The sequence below is a fragment of the Balaenoptera ricei genome, chromosome 14, assembly GCF_028023285.1.
Source record: "Balaenoptera ricei isolate mBalRic1 chromosome 14, mBalRic1.hap2, whole genome shotgun sequence".
Taxonomy (NCBI): Eukaryota; Metazoa; Chordata; class Mammalia; order Artiodactyla; family Balaenopteridae; genus Balaenoptera; species Balaenoptera ricei.
Genome location: NC_082652.1, coordinates 21,889,722 through 21,908,936, shown reverse-complemented (window position 1 = coordinate 21,908,936; position 19,215 = coordinate 21,889,722). Strand labels below are relative to the sequence as shown.

General features: G+C 52.4%; 1 protein-coding gene across 7 annotated transcripts in view; it reads right to left on the bottom strand.

Annotated features, from left to right (window-relative positions):
• The window catches only part of ASCC2 (activating signal cointegrator 1 complex subunit 2), a 39,054-nt gene that overhangs the window by 7,798 nt on the left and 12,041 nt on the right, over positions 1-19,215 (bottom strand). For 5 of the 7 annotated variants that reach the window (XM_059894835.1, XM_059894837.1, XM_059894840.1 and 2 more), the window contains 10 exons: positions 14,740-14,807; positions 13,717-13,827; positions 12,276-12,388; positions 8,367-8,441; positions 7,810-7,917; positions 7,490-7,558; positions 7,184-7,258; positions 5,758-5,938; positions 4,258-4,472; positions 3,149-3,268 (listed from right to left, as the gene is read on the bottom strand). In XM_059894835.1, the coding sequence (XP_059750818.1) occupies positions 3,149-3,268; positions 4,258-4,472; positions 5,758-5,938; positions 7,184-7,258; positions 7,490-7,558; positions 7,810-7,917; positions 8,367-8,441; positions 12,276-12,388; positions 13,717-13,827; positions 14,740-14,807 (1,135 nt within the window). The remainder of the gene's footprint in view (positions 1-3,148; positions 3,269-4,257; positions 4,473-5,757; positions 5,939-7,183; positions 7,259-7,489; positions 7,559-7,809; positions 7,918-8,366; positions 8,442-12,275; positions 12,389-13,716; positions 13,828-14,739; positions 14,808-19,215) is intronic. The other 2 variants (XM_059894839.1, XM_059894841.1) reach the window with 1 other exon arrangement.

The following is a 19,215-nucleotide window of genomic DNA, read 5'->3' as shown; positions in this document are numbered from 1 at the left end:
TGTGACCACCTAGAGGGGTGGGATAGGGAGGGTGGGAGGGAGACACAAGAGGGAGGGGATATGGGGATATATGTATACATATAGCTGATTCACTTTGTTATACAGCAGAAACTAACACAACATTGTAAAGCAATTATACTCCAATAAATATGTGAAAAAAAAAAGGATCCATCTGAGAGCCAGAACATCAGTCAAGCAGCAGTAGCTTAGGAGACTGTATTTGGAGCAAGTTGCTTCCTTGGCCTCCTACAAGCCCAGGGAACACGCGGGCTCTCCTGAAACGTGCCACCCTTTCCCCCCTTGTTTCCTCCAGCCTATCCTTCAAGGCCCAATTCAAACTGGCCCTTAGTGGGGTGACACCCACTTTTGAACCTCTAAAGGGCCTGAAGAGGCAATAAAGCCCCCCTTTTCCAGGTGAGGAATCAGGGGATCCAGAGAGGCAATGTAACCTTCCCAAGGTTACACATCTTCTACCAGCAGAGCCAGGGCCATAACACAGGCCTCCTGACTCAAGTCTGCTTGGCTACTTCCTGAGTGGTGTGATCATAGGCTGGCCCCTTATCCTTGCCAAGACTTAGTTCTGCCTCCCAGGGATGATGTGAGCATGAAATCAGACAATGAGCAGAAGTGGACCTGGCATCTGCTGAGCTCAGCAAAGGGAATCCTATTTCTTTCACTACAGGACTTGTCAGATCCTTTAATGTACTAATGTGCCCTGTGACTCTCCAGGAGGCACACAGGGTGCACAGACATTTTTGGCAACAGAACTAATTTGAGAGAGAACACTTATTATCTTCCATGGCACCACTGTCCAGTCCAAAGGAGTTAGGGGACCCCACCTTACACACACCGCCTCCTTCCTTAGCTACTATACACCTGTGGCACATGTGCTCGGCGTCTACCCAACAACCCCCCTTTACCTCACCCCCACTCCTATCAGACCCTCATTTTGCTCAGGTTCTCCCCCTTCCCCCTTTTCTGGGAGCCCTGGACCTCGGCCCTGTGACCCAGTTCCCCAGTGAGATGTGAGGGGAATCTGGGGAGTTCCGGGAAAGGTTTCCTGGCCTCTAAGAGAGATGCAGAAAAACCTGGTCCAGACTTCCTCTTGTCTGTGTCATTTCTGGACGTCACAGCCGAAACAGCTGCAGTTACCCAGTGGCCCTGAGGGAGCAAGATGCAGCCTTGATGATGTGGCTGCACCACAGGTCAACCAAGCCTAGACTTCCCTACCCTGTGACTGCCTGTCACGCAAGGGGACAGATGTCCTTATTACTTGAGCCACTGAGTATATCATATCTGGTTTAATGACACACACACATTTTAACTCAACGGTGATCTGCCTTGTGCTACTTAATTTCTCACGTGCTCCGTGAAGGCAGGGCCAAGGCCCTAAGCCCCCCTGCCCTGCCCACATCAGGACAGGGGTCCCCACTGAGGCCCCTCTGTGCCCCATCCTGGCACCTCTCCACTCTGTCACGGCTTGTTTAATGTCCTAAGTCTTTCCCACGGTCTCTGTGTCCTTTGAGGATGAGGCCTGGGCACCCTGCTCACCTTGTCTCCTGGTGTCTCTAGCACAGGATCTGGAGATAGTGAATCACTTAATAAATATTTGCTGTATGAATAAGTAAATAATGAACACATGAACAGAGACTCTGCCCGGGCTACCCGGCACAACGAGTGCAGTAAACATTTGCTACCTGGTCTCTCTGCCAGGCAGCAGGGACCTCCTTCGAGCAGGGGTACAGCCCTCCTCGTCTGCCCCTCTCCCCATGGCAGGGTCATTCTGGCCTGGAACAGTGGCCACTGATACAGGAGAACATCGCCAACCTGGGATCTGGGGATGTTGCAACGTGCGTGACTAAGCAGTTTGCAAATGCTTCCTGTCCAGCCAGCCAGATGGCTTTATAGTTGCCCTGTGCCGGGTACCCAGGCCAGCAGTCAGCCACGCTTCTAGCGTTGGACAGCCCTGGGAATGGGGAACAGCTTGAGCTTCTGGCACTGAGGCTCCTATCCCAAGAACGGGGCAGGTCCTCTCCCCTCTCTGACCCTCACCACCTTCATCTATGTGTTGGGGGAGAGGGCGGGCTGGACTCATCCAGCGGTTCCTAGATTTCTGGATTCCGTGAAGCAGCCCCATGCAGGACTGTCTAGTGCAGGGCTGACGGTGTCTGACCCCGCCATTCTCCATCATGCCATGTGGCTGCTGACTCTTAGCCCCTCCAAGGGGTCTCCATTCCAAAGCCAGGTGATCTTTCCAAAACATACAATGTATCGGCTCAGGCGACCCTCACCATGCTCCCACGTCCTCGGGGCCACCACTCCTGCTGTTCACTCTGCTTGGAAAGCTTCTCCTGCCCCCTTTGCACAACTGAACCTTCCTTGTCCTTCCACAGTCAGTCCCACATCATTTTCTCCAAGGAGCCTTTCTGCCTGGACTGAAGCCCCGACTAGAGGCTTGGAAGTCTGTGCACCTCCACTTTGGAGAATCTTTTTCATCTGCAATTTCATGTTCCTTGTTTGCCAAGCTGATTAGTGCAAACTCCACGTGGGCAGGGGCCCTGTCTGTTTCACTCCCCACCACATCCCCAGCACCTAATAAATCCAGGGCCTAGAAGCACCAGGCAAATATTTGTTGAATAAATGAATAAATCATGAATGGACTTTTCAATGCCAAAAAAGTAAGAAGGACATAGACCAAACATAAGTGGAAAGGCCTTAAAATGGAATACATTCACTTCTGAAAAGCTCACTCAGGACAGGTCCTTCATTTGCTCATTTTGTCACCAGATGGAAAAATTCAGGTCAAGGAGCAGCTGCTGGGAAGCACTGCCCAGCTCTCCCATCCAGGGATTTGGAGGTGGACACCTCCAAAGATGTAAGAAGGGAAGAAGGGCTGGTTTTGGTCCCGCTGGCCTTTTGCTGTCAACAAGGAGGACTCACTAACTCTGTGTGCAGAGTTGGAGCCTAAAGCAGGATCATTAGAGACCCTGAGCTCGGCTGCTGGGAGCACATGGGTGCCAAGTATGGGGGGAGCCCCGAACAGAAGCTCCATGACCAATTCCATCAAGATGGGGGCCCTGAGTTTCTCGCTTTCTCTCTGCACTTGCAGAGTTGGGGTCCCTGGAACCGCACGGCCCACCACACTCACCTCCTGCCCTTGTGTACCCGGCTCAGGTCCACTGAGTCCCTGCTGAACACGTCAAACTCATCATTCTGGAAGATGTTGTGACGAGACGCCAGCAGGGGAGTCGGGTCTGGCTTCACCTGTCTGGGGGGCAGCACAGAAATCCATTTCAGGGGGCCTTGCTAGTGGACGCCTACCTGAACCCACTCCCCCCATCATGTTCTATCCATCAGAGACTCCACCCCCCCCTCAACAGCCACACCTGGGACACAGCCTAAAAACCTGCCCAATCCTGTCCCTGCCTGGGTAGGCGGCCACCCCTCATACAAAGTGTCCCTTGGTCCTGCGTGCCATTCACACAGGTTTTGCTCACGACAGCCCTATGAGATAGATAGTCAGAGGTCACTCAAGCTCTTTTTGCCTCAAGTGCCCTCACCTGTAAAATGGGCACACGGAGGCTGAGGAGCTTGTCCAAACGCAGAGCTAACTTCATTCATTCATTCAATAAACAACATTTATTCATGGAAGAAACACCCATTCCTGCACTCATTCCTTCTGCCTCCTGGGGCCTTCAAGGAAGCAGTGGGCCCAACTCAGGAAAGGTGGGTATGGGGAATTCCCTGGCAGTCCAGTGGTTAGGACTCTGTGCTCTCACTGCCGAGGGCCCAGGTTTGATCCCTGGTTGGGGAACTAAAATCCCACAAGGCGCGCGGTGCAGCCAAAAAAAAAAGAAGGGTGGTTCTGAAGGAAGTGAGAAGCTTTGGCTGTCCTCCCTCAGGAATCTACTGGGAAGGTGGCAATGACACGGCAGGCCAGCAACATCAGAGCTCTGAAGGCTCTCGACCCCTCGGTCACATCCCTGTGGCTCTAATGGGTCTTCCTATGAGGTGGAGCAGGGCAGTCCAGCGGTGCCCATTCTGCCCTGCAGGGGGCATGTGAGGACCTCCGGGGCCTGAGGTTTCTGTTTCCTCAAAGAGGACATTAGCTTCCACGGTTGGGAAACTCTGCTGTGGGGAAGAGCAAGCGAGCTGAGTCCCGGGACACGTGGGAGGCAGAGGAACTAAGAAGGGCCCCTGACAAGGGCCCCGGGGCAGGCTGGACGCCGTGATCCTCCTCCCACCCGTCTCTCCCACCTGTCTAGGCCGTGGTCCAGCTGGCTGAGGGCAGGGGCCAGCCGCCCCTCCAGGATGTTGTTGATCACCTGCTCCGGGTCATAGCTGTAGTGCTCCAGGCAGGCCAGGATGAAGCCCTCGCCAAGGTCTGGCAGCAGGTCCTTCACTTGGGAGATGAGTGAGTCCAGCTCCACGCCACACACGGCGGGGCCTGGAGCAGCCGCTGCCCCCAGGCACTGTGGGAAGAGCCAGAGTGAAGTAGGGGAAGGCTAGGTTGGGCCAGTGACAGGGCAACCGGCCCCCAACAGTGCTGGTCTCGAGTCAGGGGACCTGGTTTGAGTCCCAGCCCTGCCCCTCCTGGCCGAGGGGCCTGAGCCAAGTCACTTAAGTGAAAGGGGGCTCTACGATTTACCAGCTGAGCTACTTCTGGCTGTGTGACTTGGGGCAGGGCGCTTTCGCACAAAAAACACAGAGCCCTGTGCCTGGCATGGACTAGGCTCTCCATAAATGGCCATGGCTTCTATGAATCAAGTCCTTTTCCTGCTCGGACAGGTTGATGACTGAGGTCAGAGCGGAACAGCAACCACCCGACCTGACTATGTGGAGATGCTCTCCTTTGATTATCTCCGCCTCGATGAGGGGGATTCAGTGTATAGAAAGCTCGAAGTGGCTTAATTTTTTAGGCTTTTAAGGAAATTCACAAATCAAAAAAACAACAGTAAAACTCCTCCATGTCTGAAATAAGCCAAACGGGGAAAAGGTGGGGGGGCAGGGAGGCACAAGGGGCTGTCATTCTCCAAGGTCCTGAGACAGCAGTCACGGGGCCTGGGGTCTAACAGGAAGAGCAGCAGCGTCTGTCAGTGGAGCATCGAGCACCAGCCAGGCTCCGAGCACTCACTCCACACAGCAGCTCTGAGCATCATCCCACAGCCACATGGAGGTGGGGACAGTGGCGGTCCCCACCTTACAGGTGAGAAACCAAGGCTGATGTGAGGGACGTGCCTGAGGCCACACAGCTGGCGGGTGGCAGAACCAGGATACGTCCCTGAGCTGCCTGACCCCAGAGACTGTGTGGTCTTAATCCCCACATCATGCTGCCTCCTGACATGCAGGGAAGAGTCCTGGGCTCAGTGGCCAATCAGTACGGCCACAGACTTGGCGATGGTGAGTTCTGGAAAAGCCTGGAGTGAAAGCACTAGATCAGAGGTTTCCACTCTGTTTAGAGGAGAGTGCCAACAAGGATTTCACATGGAAAAAGCTCCATTGCTTCATCTTATGGAGGGGAAACTGAGGCTTTGACAGCTAAGCGACTTGCCTGCCTCACACCCCGCCCAGCATGCCCGCAGCTCAGAACCCTCTAAAGGCCACGCAGAGCTGACCAGCAGCTCGAGGCTGTCAACTCCAAAAGAAACCCTTTTCCCTCAGAGCAGGAACAAAGAAGGGAGGTTTCCCGCTGCCCCAACCTCTCGATGGGGCCAGGAGGGGCTGGGGAGCAGGGGAAGCACCGCTCCTGTCACACACCTCCTCTTCCTCCAAGTTCTGGGGAAGTGATGACGGTCTGCTGACCGCCTCCGCCGCCTCCACGACCCTGTTAGGATTCTCAGCCACCGGTGGGTCTTTGGCATTGGTGGCTTTCCTTCGGTCCACCCCTTCCCACGCACTCTCAACTGCCTGGAGGATGTAGGCGGTCCGAGTCTCGTCCCTATGAGGACGTGTTAAGGAGTCTCTTGGGAGGGCAGCTCTGAGGCAGCATTGTTTCTCAATCCATCCCCAGCATCTGACTGTACGGCTTCGGCCAGGGGCTGTCTGGGCTGCATCCAGTGGGCATCACGGGCACCTGGGCTACATGAGGAAACGGGCCAGGCAGACCACAGCCACACTAGCCTGAAAACCCGGTACCTGCCACTCAGCAGAAAGCAGCTCTGGGTAAAGACAGGGCCAGGGGCTGGCAGCAGAGCATCCTGGGACATGGCATTTGGACGATCCAGCAGCTCCTCCTCTGCACTGACCCCCAGGAGGAGGGCCCGGTGGGGACACTACCACTGGGCTTCCTGTCGAACCAGTTGTGTGCTTTCTGCAAAGGCTGGGGGCCCACAGGGTGTCCCTGAGACAGGACTGAGCAACCTACTCAGCCACCAAAATGGCCCGTGGGCCTGCTCGTTCCTGCCCCTCCTCCCTGTCCACTACCCTGGGTATTGCCAAGCCAGACGCTGGGGAGTTGCCCTAGACCCCCTCACTCTACTTCTAACCCAACCCCCCACCAGCCAAAGTATGAAACTGACAATGTCACCCTCTGCTTCACACCCTTCCATGGCTCCCCAGCACTTGCAGGGTTGACCCCAAACTTCTCAGTGAGGGCCATCCCTGGGCCATGAAGGTCTGCTCAGCCCCAGCTCATCTGCCATGGCCTAAACCCCCGCCCGCTAGACCCCTTCCCCTCAGCCCTCTGCAATCTGCACACAACATCTGTGGGCTCCTCAGATAGGCCTGCTCTGTCCGCTGTCCCCTAGGAACACTTAATTCAGGGTTTGGCCACCTCCTCTTCCTTGCTCTGTTCTCAACTTGGATTTCACTTCCGTGTGACACCCCCACCCCAAGCTCCACTGGGTTGAAGGCCTCCCTGGTTTCCCCTGACTCTGAATTTCTCCCATATGACACTCTAACTGCCTATTTAATTATCCATCTCTCATCCTGCAGTGAGGTCCATAAGGGCAGGGCTGAGTCCATCTTGGTCACACAGGCCCAGATGCTCAGCAAAGACTAGGGTAAGTAGGGCTGTATTTGCCCCAAGGATCAGAGCAGTCCTCTCCTCCAGAGACTGGGGCCGGGGCCTCGGCTGGCGTCTAGGGAAGGCTGGCTGCGTGTTCTGGGGCCAAATGTCCCTCCACTCCTGTGGGTCCGACCCAGTCAGGCCAGGCCCGTCCCAGGGGCTGCAGTGGAAGGATACAAGGCTGACGAGGCCTGCTGCAACAGGCTGATGTCATCGGCCACGGGGAAGAGCGCATCATAGTCCCGGAGGAACCTGCCAGAGAGAGTGAGGCGGGGCGGGGGGAGGGTGTCGGGGGAGACAGGGCTGGAGCCACAGGGGCTGGAGCCACACGGTTTGCTGCGGGCCACTCCCCGTGTCTGCTGCCCAACCACAAATGCCAGAAGCTTAGACCGTGGTGAGCACATGGCAGGGGCTCTATTACGTAAGGTCTCCTGGGGCTGGTGGGAGTGCCACGGGCCCGTCCCAGCTCAGCCACACGCTCACCTCTTCTCCTGCAGCAAGGAGCTGAAGATCTGAAGGAACTCTTCGATAAAGCCCTGAATGTTGTCACAGCTGGAACAGGACACAGGCAAGATGAGCTCATTCCATGCAGACAATCTGCTGCTCCCTTCCTCGCCCGCTCACCCCACCCCTCTGCCAGGCCTCCAGCCAGTTGGAGGAAAGAGGCATTTTTCTCAGTTTCCCATCTTTGCTCAGCAACCCTGGAGCAGGGGAAGGACAAGATGAAGTGAGGGAAACGCCTCTGCTGGGCTAGGGGAGGGGGCTCTTCCACCCGGGTGGGGCAGTGGCTCCCGAGTGCTTACCTGCTTTCTAGGACTGGGAGAAGGCAGATCTGGTTCAGGAGGATGTGAAAAATCTCCAGTAGCTTCTTCCTGGAATGGGAGAGCCTCTGCCACAGGTCACCTAGCAGCCTTTGAAGGCCACAGAGAAAAAAGAAGTAGATTTGAGAAGCAAAAAAGGCACTGAGGGAACTTCTTCCCAGCATTTGCAGGTGCCCCTTGCCCCCCAACCCCCGCCCGCGCCCCCAGGGGCTGGGAAAGCCTCACAGTTCGCTGTTGACAGCAGTTGGCAAAAGGCTACAGGCTCTGAGAGGCCGGCTGGTTCCAGGGCCACTTCTCAGCTCAAACAGGGGGGTCAGGAACCAGCAGGCCAAGAAGAGCTTGGAGCAACAGCTGAAGGGAAAAGGCTTCAATACCGAGGCCGGGAGGCCATTAGATAGGGAGGCACCAGCCAAATCCGCATGGCCCTTGGTCCCACCCCCTTGACTTAGAGATGGGGATGCCAAAGCCCACGGAGGGCAGGGCCCAAGCTGGGGCTTCTCTCTCCCGCAACAATACTCTTAGTTTTGTCCCCGCCTCACTTGCTATCTTCAAGCCTCCTCTTCTTAATTGCAGACTCCAGTTCGGGAATTGCTATTTCGTAAAAGGAAGCTAGCCTGTGGTGGCACACGTGGGTAAAAGGCTGGATTAGCTCACAAATATCACACTTCATTAGAAAAAGCAAAGCAAACTCAAGGGAGTGGGAAGGCCTATTTCTTGCTCCCAAATTGTCACCACAGTTTTCTCCCGGGACCACCCTGGTTCTTCCTGAAGTTCACCCCAGATTGCCCCGCAGTGGCTGGTCCTAGGAAGAGCCTCATGGGAAGTGCCCTGGAGCTACTTCCCCCATTCATATGGGAAACCAAGGCCCAGATAGGCTCATTCTAACAGAGCAATGAGAGGGCCACCCAGACTCACTGGGGTTTGAGGAACAAATACAAAGTGACTTTTGTCTTGCTCAAAAACTGCCAGCAGCTCCCTACCTCCTATGACATCAAAGTGTAACTCCTCTCTGGTACATCCGTACCTGGCACAGTATAGCCAACTCTGCTTCTCACCTCAGCAACCTCACAGCCACCCCTTCTCAACTCAGATTTAAACTCTCCATCCCCTAAATTAGGAGATTGGGATTAACATATACACACTACTATATATAAAATAGATAACTAATAAGAACCTACTGTATAGCACAGGGAGCTCTACTCAATGTTCTGTAACAGGGCTTCCCTGGTGGCGCAGTGGATAAGAATCTGCCTGCCAATGCAGGGGACAGGGGTTCGATCCCTGGTCTGGGAAGATCCCACATGCCGCAGAACAACTAAGCCTGTGCTCCACAACTACTGAGTCTGGGCTCTAGAGGCCGCGAGCCACAACTACTGAAGCCCGCGCGCCTAGAACCTGTGCTCCACAACAAGAGAAGCCACTGCAATGAGAAGCCCGCGCACCGCAACGAAGAGTAGCCCCCGCTCGCCACAACTGGAGAAAGCCCGCACGCATCAACGAAGACCCAATGCAGCCAAAAATAAATAAATAAATAAATAAATAAAAATTAAAAAAAAAAATTCTGTAGCAACCTATTGATATATGGGGAAAGAATCTGAAAAAGAATGGAGATATATACATATATAACTGATTCACTTTGCTGTACACCTGAAACTAACACAACGTTGTAAATCAACTATACTCCAATAAAAATTTCAACAAAAGCGAAAACAGAAACTCTTCATCCCAGCCACATGCTTCCTGATCACGCTCACCCCTGTGATTACTCCTCCCTGGAACTAGATGCACAGAACTCAGATCGCGTTTTCACAACTTAAAATGCAGCTACCTCTCTTCTGGGGTGTAATTCTATCTCTGAACATCTTAAGCTTCCCAAAGCCAGAAATGCAGCTGACGTGCCTAGGACAGTGCTGAATCTGCAGCAGGCACCCTGTAAACATCTGTCTGTGGATCGGCTGGCTGCTGACAACTTTTTCCTAGTGTGGTGCTGTGCGTAGCAGAGGGTAAGCAGGCCCAAAGAGGTAGGTCTTACGAGGCCCACAGCCTGGCACCCAGAAGACAACAGAGAGGGTAGTTTGGCTAAGCAGAGTCAGGCATTGCCAGGATACACTGCTGGTGGGAGGGTTAACTGAAACAACCCCTATAGAGGGTGATTTGGCGAGATCTGTGAAAATTTTAAATGCATATACCATCTGTTCCCACAATTCTACTTCTAGGAATTTATTTCTCAGATATACTTGTAAAGAGGTACATAATGACCCGTGTGCAAAGTTATTCTTTACGGCAATTTTTTTGTAATAGCAAACAGTTGGAAAAAACCTAAATCTCTAGGGGCTGGTGTCCCACACAACGGAATTCTACCCAGCCATACCAAAGACTGAAGGTGCTTTATGCACAGATGTACATTAAATTTAAAAGTAAAATGCAAACAGTACATACAGTCCTCATAATATGCCAGTATATTAAATATTAAAAAGAGGGCGGGAGATTTATAATGTGTATATTTGCTTATATGTGCATATTTACATGCATATCTCTGGAAAATTCCACAAAAAAAACTAACACGATGCTTGTGTGTGAGGAACAGAACTGGGGAAGGGGGAGAGGGAGGCTTTTCAATGTGTATTTTATACTTTTTGAGTTTTGAACCATGTGAATGTATTATTCATTCACAGAATTAAAGGACAGAAAGAGAGGAGGGCGGAGAAGGTTGTTCTGAGAGAGATTAGCTAGAGGGCTGTTTGGGGAGGTAGCCCCTTGACCAGAGCCCTCTGGGACTGAGGGGCTGCTTCGCTCAGCGGGTGTTCCTGGCCTCCAGCACAGTTGGAACAGGCTGAGCCAGCCCCAGGCTGTTTGTGGGTCAGAGGCAGTGTCACTTGCCAAAGGCAGGGTCACTCGCAGTCAAAAGTGTTTTCTTTTCATCCTCCTCATCTTGAGATGGGTGGAGCTGCTCCCCTGCCACCACGGGTACCTCGCAGGAAAGTCAGCTCTTCCGGAAATGACCCTCTCATCTCCAAAGACCCTTTCCAAAGCCATCTGCGCCATGTTTGGGAAGATGCTTTCACAAAATGGTAAAATGCTTATGGTGAATGAAAATAAGTCTAAGAACAGCATGATCTCTCATAGTGATTTTCATTTCCTACCTTTGGGGACTTCCCAAAGTTCCTACAAGCATTTGTCACATTTACCATGAGAAAAGATACCTTATAAAAACTGTGACAACATTTTTAAGAGTCCCATCCTAACCCCTTCCTTCTGGGGAAAGTGTGGATCAGTGCTTTATTCTAACGTTCTCCGGGAGGCTGATCAATCCTCATGTCTGATTTTCGCGAGCTGAGGAGATCCAGGCGGGCTCAGGGCACCAGCTGCCATCTCTGGCACATGCCAGGGCTAGATAAATGTTTTGTTGAATGGGTGAGCAAATGGCCGAATGGACAGAGGGCTGGGTGGACAGAGCTGGGCAGCTCCTAGAAGCTCCTGCAAACGGTGGGGAGAGACGCCTGGCAAGAACAGCCAGAGGCCACTGAGAACAGGGCAGCCCAACCCCACCTCGCCCACCCCCACCTTCTGCCATTGTCAGGCAGCGTGCCAGTTACCAGCCCACCCCCCCACCCACCCCTTTCTCACTGCACACAGAACAGATGCCCATGGTGCTAAGTGGGCAAAGAGGGTCTCCCTCCCCGCCCTGTATCCCCCTTTGTATCTTTCTTCATCACAGCAGGATCTTTCTATGAGTTCTTTGGATAAAAGCCTCCAGGGCCTCCCTCCTGCCTGCACAATAAAGGCCCCACTCACTGCCAGCACACATCAAACCAAGTCTGACTTCCCTGGAGCCGTATCTGGTTGTCGCCTGCTCCCCACGCCCACACCCGCCCCTCGTGTCACACTCCACTCCCCTGTTCTCCCTGGAACACACGCTGGGCCTCCGCAGCGTTCACTCCGCCAGCCTGAACGCCCTTCCGGCCATGGAAACCTTTCTCTGCCTGGAAGGTTGCTGTTCATTCTTAAGATCTCATTTAAGGGTCGTCCTGAAACCTTCTCTTATTTCACCAGATAGAACTTTGCTCCCTCGTCTGTGTTCATAATTCGGCCCCAACAGCTGGCGCCACATGGGCGCACATCTGCTCACGTCCTCACGTGTGCTCTTCCCTGGGCTGGAGGCTGAAGTCCTCAGCCCGCTCCTTATCATCTGTCACTCCCTGTGCCTGCCTGTGACAGGGGCTCTGAAACAAAATGGGACTGAATTGAAACTGCCCGACTCTTGGGTTGCTGTTTTTCTTCCTCCCCTCCCCTGTCCTTAGCCCCAAATAGCAGTGCTTCTCAAATGCAGCCTCCACACAGGCAGGAGCTGGAAGAGGGCCTGGTGCATGCTAAGCACCCAATAAATACTTGCTGAACGAAGATGTGAACTCCAACCTCGACTTCAACAGCCAGAACTACCTCTGTACCTGTAACAGAAGTCGTGTTTCTGGAAGGTTGGGCAAGCCAAAGGGAAGATATCCAGAAAGGCCCAGAGTGTGGTGCACGTATCACAAAGGTAGAGAACGATGTCCTTTAATTCCTGTCGCCAAAGGAAAACACTGCATTATTCTCCTCCGCCCCCAGGGACAGCTCTGTAGAGGGTCTGAGACAAAGCTGACAAAGCCGGGGGTCCCCAACAGACAGGTGAACGCTGGAGGTCCGGGCAAAGACTGGCTGGTCCATCTCTAGAAGCACGATCTGGGGAGCTCAACCCAAGCCTCGGGTCTTGCTACTGTAGTTCCAACAGATGCACAGCTGGGGATCTCTAGGGTGACTTCTAGCTCTGGGCTAATACGATTCTCTCTCTCATTTTTTTTTTAAATTAAATATATATATATTTTTTGATATGTACCATTTTAAAAGTCTTTATTGAATTTGTTACAATATTGCTTCTGCTTTGTTTTGGTTTTTTGGCCACAAGGCATATGTGGGATCTTAGCTCCCCAACCAGGGATCGAACACGCACCCCCTGCACTGGAAGGCAAAGTCTTAACCACTGGACCGCCAGGGAGGTCCCCTGGGCTAATATGATTCTCTCTTGGAAGTTGAAGGAGAACCCATCCCTGAATCTGAAGACAGCGCCTGAGGTCCCGCACAGAAAGTACATCCCAGTGAGGACAAGAATAGCCCACCCCACTTTCCTTAGAGTTTGAAGCGCCTGTACAGAACAGGGACTGCGTCCTCATAGGCTTCCCTGATTCTCACGATGACGCTAACAAGCAGGCTGGGATCTCCATTCCACAGATGAGGAGACTTGTCTGTAGAGACTTCTCTGCGGTTCAGAGAGGTAACATGCCCTGCTCCCACAGCACTCGGTGTGCCCTTTTCTGAAACACTTGTTTAAGGCCTGTTTTCCCACGAGATCGCAAGCTCCAGGAGGGCAGCTCACAGCTGCTTCGTTCCTCCTCTATCTCTGGTGCTTAACACAGGGCCAGACGCACGTCCAGGCTCCTTAAACATTTACCTCCCATCTGTCATCCCCATTAGATTCTGAGTTCCACGAGAGCAGGCGCCATGTCTGCTTCTGCTCACTGCTTCACCTTCACGGCCCAGCCTGGGGCCTGGCACGTGCTAGGGGCTCCTCCACGCAAATCGGCGCAGTGGATGAAAGGCTCAATGAATAACGCACCCAGGAACCTGTCCACCTGAACTATGTGAAGACTAAACCTCCATCCTGTTCCCTCCGCTACTCCATAAATGAAGCTCCCAGTGAAAAGAGAAGGCCTCCCAGTGAAAAGAGAAGGCCGCTCTAAACCTGTGTGACGGGAACAGCTGCCTGTGGGGTTGGGGTAAAGGGCTGTGAGCAGGGGAAGAAGCTGCTGGGCCTTCTACTGGCCAGAAAGAAGCTGGGCTGAAGGGCAACCTCACCAGAAGAGGCATGTCGCTGGGGGTCAGCCGGCCCCTCTCCTCAAGCTTCTGGGGTGTGGTGCAGGCCCCGTCCCCTTGCAAACCACAGTGCTGGAGGATATTGCTGAAGACCTGTGAAACACAAGAGATGACTCTCCCACATCCTGTCGAGCCAGCAGCTAGGACCCCCATCCTGCAGCGAGGGACTGGTGATCCGAAAACTGCTTGGAATCTTTAGAATATATGCCAGCGTTCCTGGGACACCAGCTGAGACAGTGACCTTCTCAGAGAGCAGGATGAGAGTGGAATCTGTGTCAAAGTGGAATAATGGGGGCATCCTTCTTGCAGGATTGTGGTGAGGATTAAAATGACAAAATGTATGTAAATCCTGTGGATATTACCTGGATAGACTGGACAAGTGTATGGTGATGAATATTTAAGAGTTACAGTCAGTAACATATGTTTTTGGATCCCCTAGAGATGGCGATTTATGGGAACTATATTGAAATAAAAGACAAATCAACAGTGAGGGGAAAACAGAGCCCATCATAAAATCATGTAAGTATTTAACTGATTGTGCTATATTTTAAGTATACTAGCATGTAAAATTCTAAGAGTTACTGTGAACAGCGGTTATCTCTTGGTGGTGGGATTATGGAGGAAGATTAATCTCCCTCTTTCTGTTTTTTTCTCCTTTTTTTTTTAATTTTCCAAATTTTCTACAGTGAACATTATTTCATCTGATTTGAGAAACGTACAGGGGTATCCTTAGAGGCAGATGGCTGTTGACAAACAACACAAAATGCACCCCAAGCTCTTTCTGTATGAGTGCTGGATAGCCCTTAGATTTCAGTCCTGTTCAAGAGAGGAAAGGATGAATTCAAAGGAGCGACGTGAGGGGTGCAACACAGAGACAGTCTGGAGGTGTATCTGGGGTGGGGGTGGGGGGAATTTCTCTCAGACTCTTCCAGGAAAGTTGAGGAACATCAGCAGGTAGGAGAAGGGCTCTGCCTCCCCTGGGCAGGGCTGAGAGTCAGTCAGTACCTGAAGGATGGTGGGCATGGTTTCATCCAGGTCATTATAGTAACTTGGCTGTTGGAGAAAGATGTTTCCTGAAAAGAGAAGAGAAAAGTAGGAATTGGGAAAAGACAGTGAGGGTGGAGAGGACACAGTACAAATGGTTGCCAGCATGTTCTGTGACCTTTCTCCCCTTTCCTAAGCCTGCCTGCACTAAAGCAGTCTTGGCCCCGGCCCCGCTGGCACAGAGCTTTGGCCCAGCCTAGAAACTTCCCCAGGGTGAGGGAGGGACCTTGCTCAGTACAAGTTAACCTTTTAAGCACCTCTGCCCAGCGAATTACATAAAAGACCCTCCCTGGTCAACCAGCTCACCCTGCCATCCCCAGGGAATGATCACACTTGGGCACTGTGCTTTGTATGACAGCACTGGCTTTGTAAATGGGAGCTAGTCATCCAGGAAAATTAGGAGACAGGATCACTCTGCTCAAGAAACCTGGGTGCCACAATCCAGGAGTCTTGCCAGGCCACGTCTCTAGTAATGTGAGGAGATTCTAGGGAGAAATTTCTCTAGAAATTCTCTTACCCTCTGCTTTTGAATCTGCTAGCCATACTAATCCCTACTCCAAGGTGAGAGGCCTGCCAGGGACCTGGAGATAGATTTACCACACATTTTGCACTTATTCCTATAAAATGAAGCCCCTCTCCAAGTGTTCACTATCCTCCAAGTGCTGCTGCTGTGAGTGCGGAGGTTAGAGCATACGGTAACTGGAACAGAAACTGAGTGTTCTGGCTGCCCAAATGGGTGGGGTAGGGGGGGAGGGAAGGAGGATCACAGCTAGCTGGGGGACATGATGATGCAAAATGCCACTGCCCTTAAGAAGAGGCTTGGGTTCCTCATCCCACTACAATCCCAGGACCTAAGGCTGGCTGACTGTCAGGGTGCTCTGACCTCTAGGTGGCCTCTGTCTTTGGGCAGGTCTGTCCTCGGTTGCCTTAATGATAACCCTGCAGCCCTCACCCTATCCTGGAGGATTTGAAAATGAATGAGATCAAAGGCCAGATGGGGCTGGGTGAGTAAGCGAATCACTAGGTGGCTAGACTTTCTATAAGCACCTTCCTGGAGGCCGCTTCATTCCTTGATTCCAGAAAGCTGAGTTTTACCAGCAGGAGCTTCCTCAGCACCTCCCATCTGACCCCTCAACCTGTGAAGGTACTCTCTGACCATCTGTGCCCACGTGCTCCTGACAGGTGGGGAGTGACTGAGCTGTCTCCCCACCAACCTCTGCTCTTCCTCATAAAACCCTCCTAGCAATATCCTCAAGGGCAAGTTTGAACTCCTGACCATGGCACGAAGGGCCTGTAAGATCTGGCTTCTGCTGGCATTTCCGGCCACCCTCTTCCCATCCCTCGAATTGCATTCTTCCCTCACACCATCCTCAATCTCACACAATGAGCCCTGTCCCCTCCCTCTGCCTGCAGTGACCTCCCAGAGCTAAGTCCACCATAAGGCAGGTGTCACCCTCTCCAGGCAGAGTCTCCTGACCCAGGCATCAGGAGCAGGTCTCCTCCCATAATTCCCAGGCCACACAGCGGTCCTCACCACTCCTGGACCACCGGGCACAGGGGAAGGCACTCTTTCATAATACTTCCCATGCTTAGGCCTGAGTAACAGGGATATTTTATAAGCATCAAAATAGATCACATTTCACAATCTACCCTTGGGGTCTTCGGAGTCTCTTTCTTCTCCTTTATCTGACTCCAATGACACTGAAGATCTGACTTTTGATCTCTTAAAGAAATAATTAAAAAAGAAGGGACAGCAATGGCCTCCCTTGAAATGTCCCTTCTCAGACTGAAGCAGTTCAGAAACCCAGGGTGGATGCAAGGTATTGCCAAAGAGATCAGTGCTGTCCTCCACAGGGCCAAGGCCTCATACACTCCTGCTCTGGCAAGGCAGCTCCAAGAGAGTCTAACTGAAGAGCCCTGCTTTCACAATTACACTTGCTGATTCACAACACCAGCCTTAAGGTTGAAAAAAAAACGGGAGGCGGGGACAGGGCAAGGACTGGGCTTCTGCCCAAAGGACAATTGGCCAGTTCCCTTGCTTCCCCCTTGTCTCCTTTGTCAACCCTCTTCCAGCTGATCTGCTTTGCTCAAGAGCTTCTGTGGTAGAGAAAGTGGAGGCTGCCCTTTGCTGTGTCTCGTGTCTTCTGCTCAAGGGTTGGAAAGACAGCTAGTGTGTGTGTGTGTGTGTGTGCGTGTGTGTGTGTGTGTGTGCGTGCGCGCGCGCGTGCGCGCACATGTGTTGAAGGGTGTGGAAAAGGGGCCTGCAGACGGAGAGGCAGACAGACAGACAGACACACACAATATGAAGGGGCTCCTGATGCCTGATCCTGCCCTCTTTTCTGTGAACCAGCTTCTGTGAGCCAAAGAAAGGGCTCTCCTTAATAAGCCAATTTAGGGTTCTCAATCTGGGGGTGAGAATATTCTAAAACAGCTCAAACTCTATGAGGGGGTATGTTTTCCTGGAGACAAGCTTTCATCTGATTCTCAAAGGAGTCAGTGACCCAAAAGATTAGGAACCCCGGCAACAGGCGGAGCTCTCTCACACCACCCTCGCTTGTCTGGAAATGCGGCCAGAGAGCACCTCTGCCTGGACCCTCACAGCCGTCTACAGCCCACGGATCTAACGCTGCCCTTGCCTCTACTTACAACCCGCTCCCTCACCTCACGTTTTCTCCAGAGTCGTTAAGACTCCTCCCTCCAGCTGACCTCACTAAGCCCCACTTTACTCCCAGATGTGTCCTTTTCTGCCCCAGCAGCCCAAGCAGGCTCTCACCTTCAAACCCACACTAAGGCCCTGGCCTCCTCCATGGCCTCCCATCACCACCCTCCCCACCTGCATGCTGCCAGATTAACCTTGTTGCCAGATGGCTCCCCACCCTGCTCCAAGCTCCTAGAGGCTCCCACAGCCTGGTCACAGTAAGAGCCCACACTTACCAAGTGCCTGTAACGTGCCAGGCTCTGTGCTGAGCACCACCTCATATTTAATCCCCACAACCATCCTACAAGTTGGTCTTCCCTTTCTTCAGGTGAGAAAACTCAGGCTTAGAGTGGCTAACTGACTTGGTCAAGGTGACATAGCCGGGACTAGAGCTGTGGATTGGGCAGTTCAACTCTAGAACCTGCCTTCTTAGCCACCAAGCGATACTGCTCCCCAAGTGCCAAAGCCTGGCATGGAGCCCTCCTTGATCTGGCCCCAGCTTCCTCCCCTGGCTCCTGCGCTGCCCTCCCAGAATGCTCCACTCCAACCAAGCCGGCCTAATAATTGTTTCTCTAACTAATCGTGCCTGCTTTTGTGCACTCACCCCAACCTCTGTCTAGAGTATAATTATTAAGGGTCTTTCCCAGGGAAAATAAAAGAAATTAACTGATGATCAGGCAATAATTAGATCTGAATGAGAAACCAGAGGTCGTTCCAATGAAAAAGCTGGATGTGAAATTTCATACACATTATGCTCTAATATGTTTTAAAAAAAATACAAAGAGAAAAGACTAGAAGGGAATAATCACCAAATCATTGTCTCTGGTTGCAGGAATTTAGTAATTGCTTTCCTGTTTCTTTACACTTTATATTCTTTCAAAATTTTCTAAATTAACATATATTACCTTTATTATTGCGGGGGGTGGGGAGGAAGGAAGGAAGGGAAGAAGACATTTCTAGGGATAACTGAGCTCTGTAACTGGGCATTTGGAAGTCTCTACCCTACAATCTCAGGGTGAGGAGTGCTGACAGGGGTGTCCAGGGTGAGTAGCTCTCCGTGCCAGTCCAATGCCATGAGTGGCTATTCAAAGACGAGTCCACTGCGGCACTGTTCCCTCTGTAACTTCCCAACAAAGCTTCCGCCTCTGAGTGAAACTTCCAACCCATGGCCTCCTGATGGGATCCAACTGCTGATGTCTGTTCCCTTCACAACCCCAAAGGGTCCTCCCTGAACTCCGCCCCAATCTGTTCTCAGCAGCAATGCAAATCTCGACATTTCTGAGGCAGCCCCATTACCCCTGAAGCAGGGAGTGGCCAAGGGCAAGAGCTTGAGAGTCAGGCCCAAGTGACAATCCCAGCCTGGCCACTCATTAGTCACGGCCTCTCAGGCAAGTCCCTTACATTTAACCTCAGTTTCCTTAACTGTAAATGGGGATGATGACACCACTGACATCACAGGGCGACTGGGAGGATCAACTGAGATGACATATGAGGAGCGTCGGCAGAGTCGCCAGTGAGCACTCAAATAACCGTTAGCTGTCGCCACCGTTCTTACTCTCATTGCCAAAGCAAACTCCCTGACTCCTTCAACTGTTTGACATATGGCCTAATGCTAGGACTCCAAGATCCTGGAGCAGCTGCGTGATGCCCATTTTTGTCTCCACTCTCCCACCGCCACTTAGTCACTTCTTTCAGAGTTGACACACATGTCCACTAAGACATTTCCAAGCACCACCCAC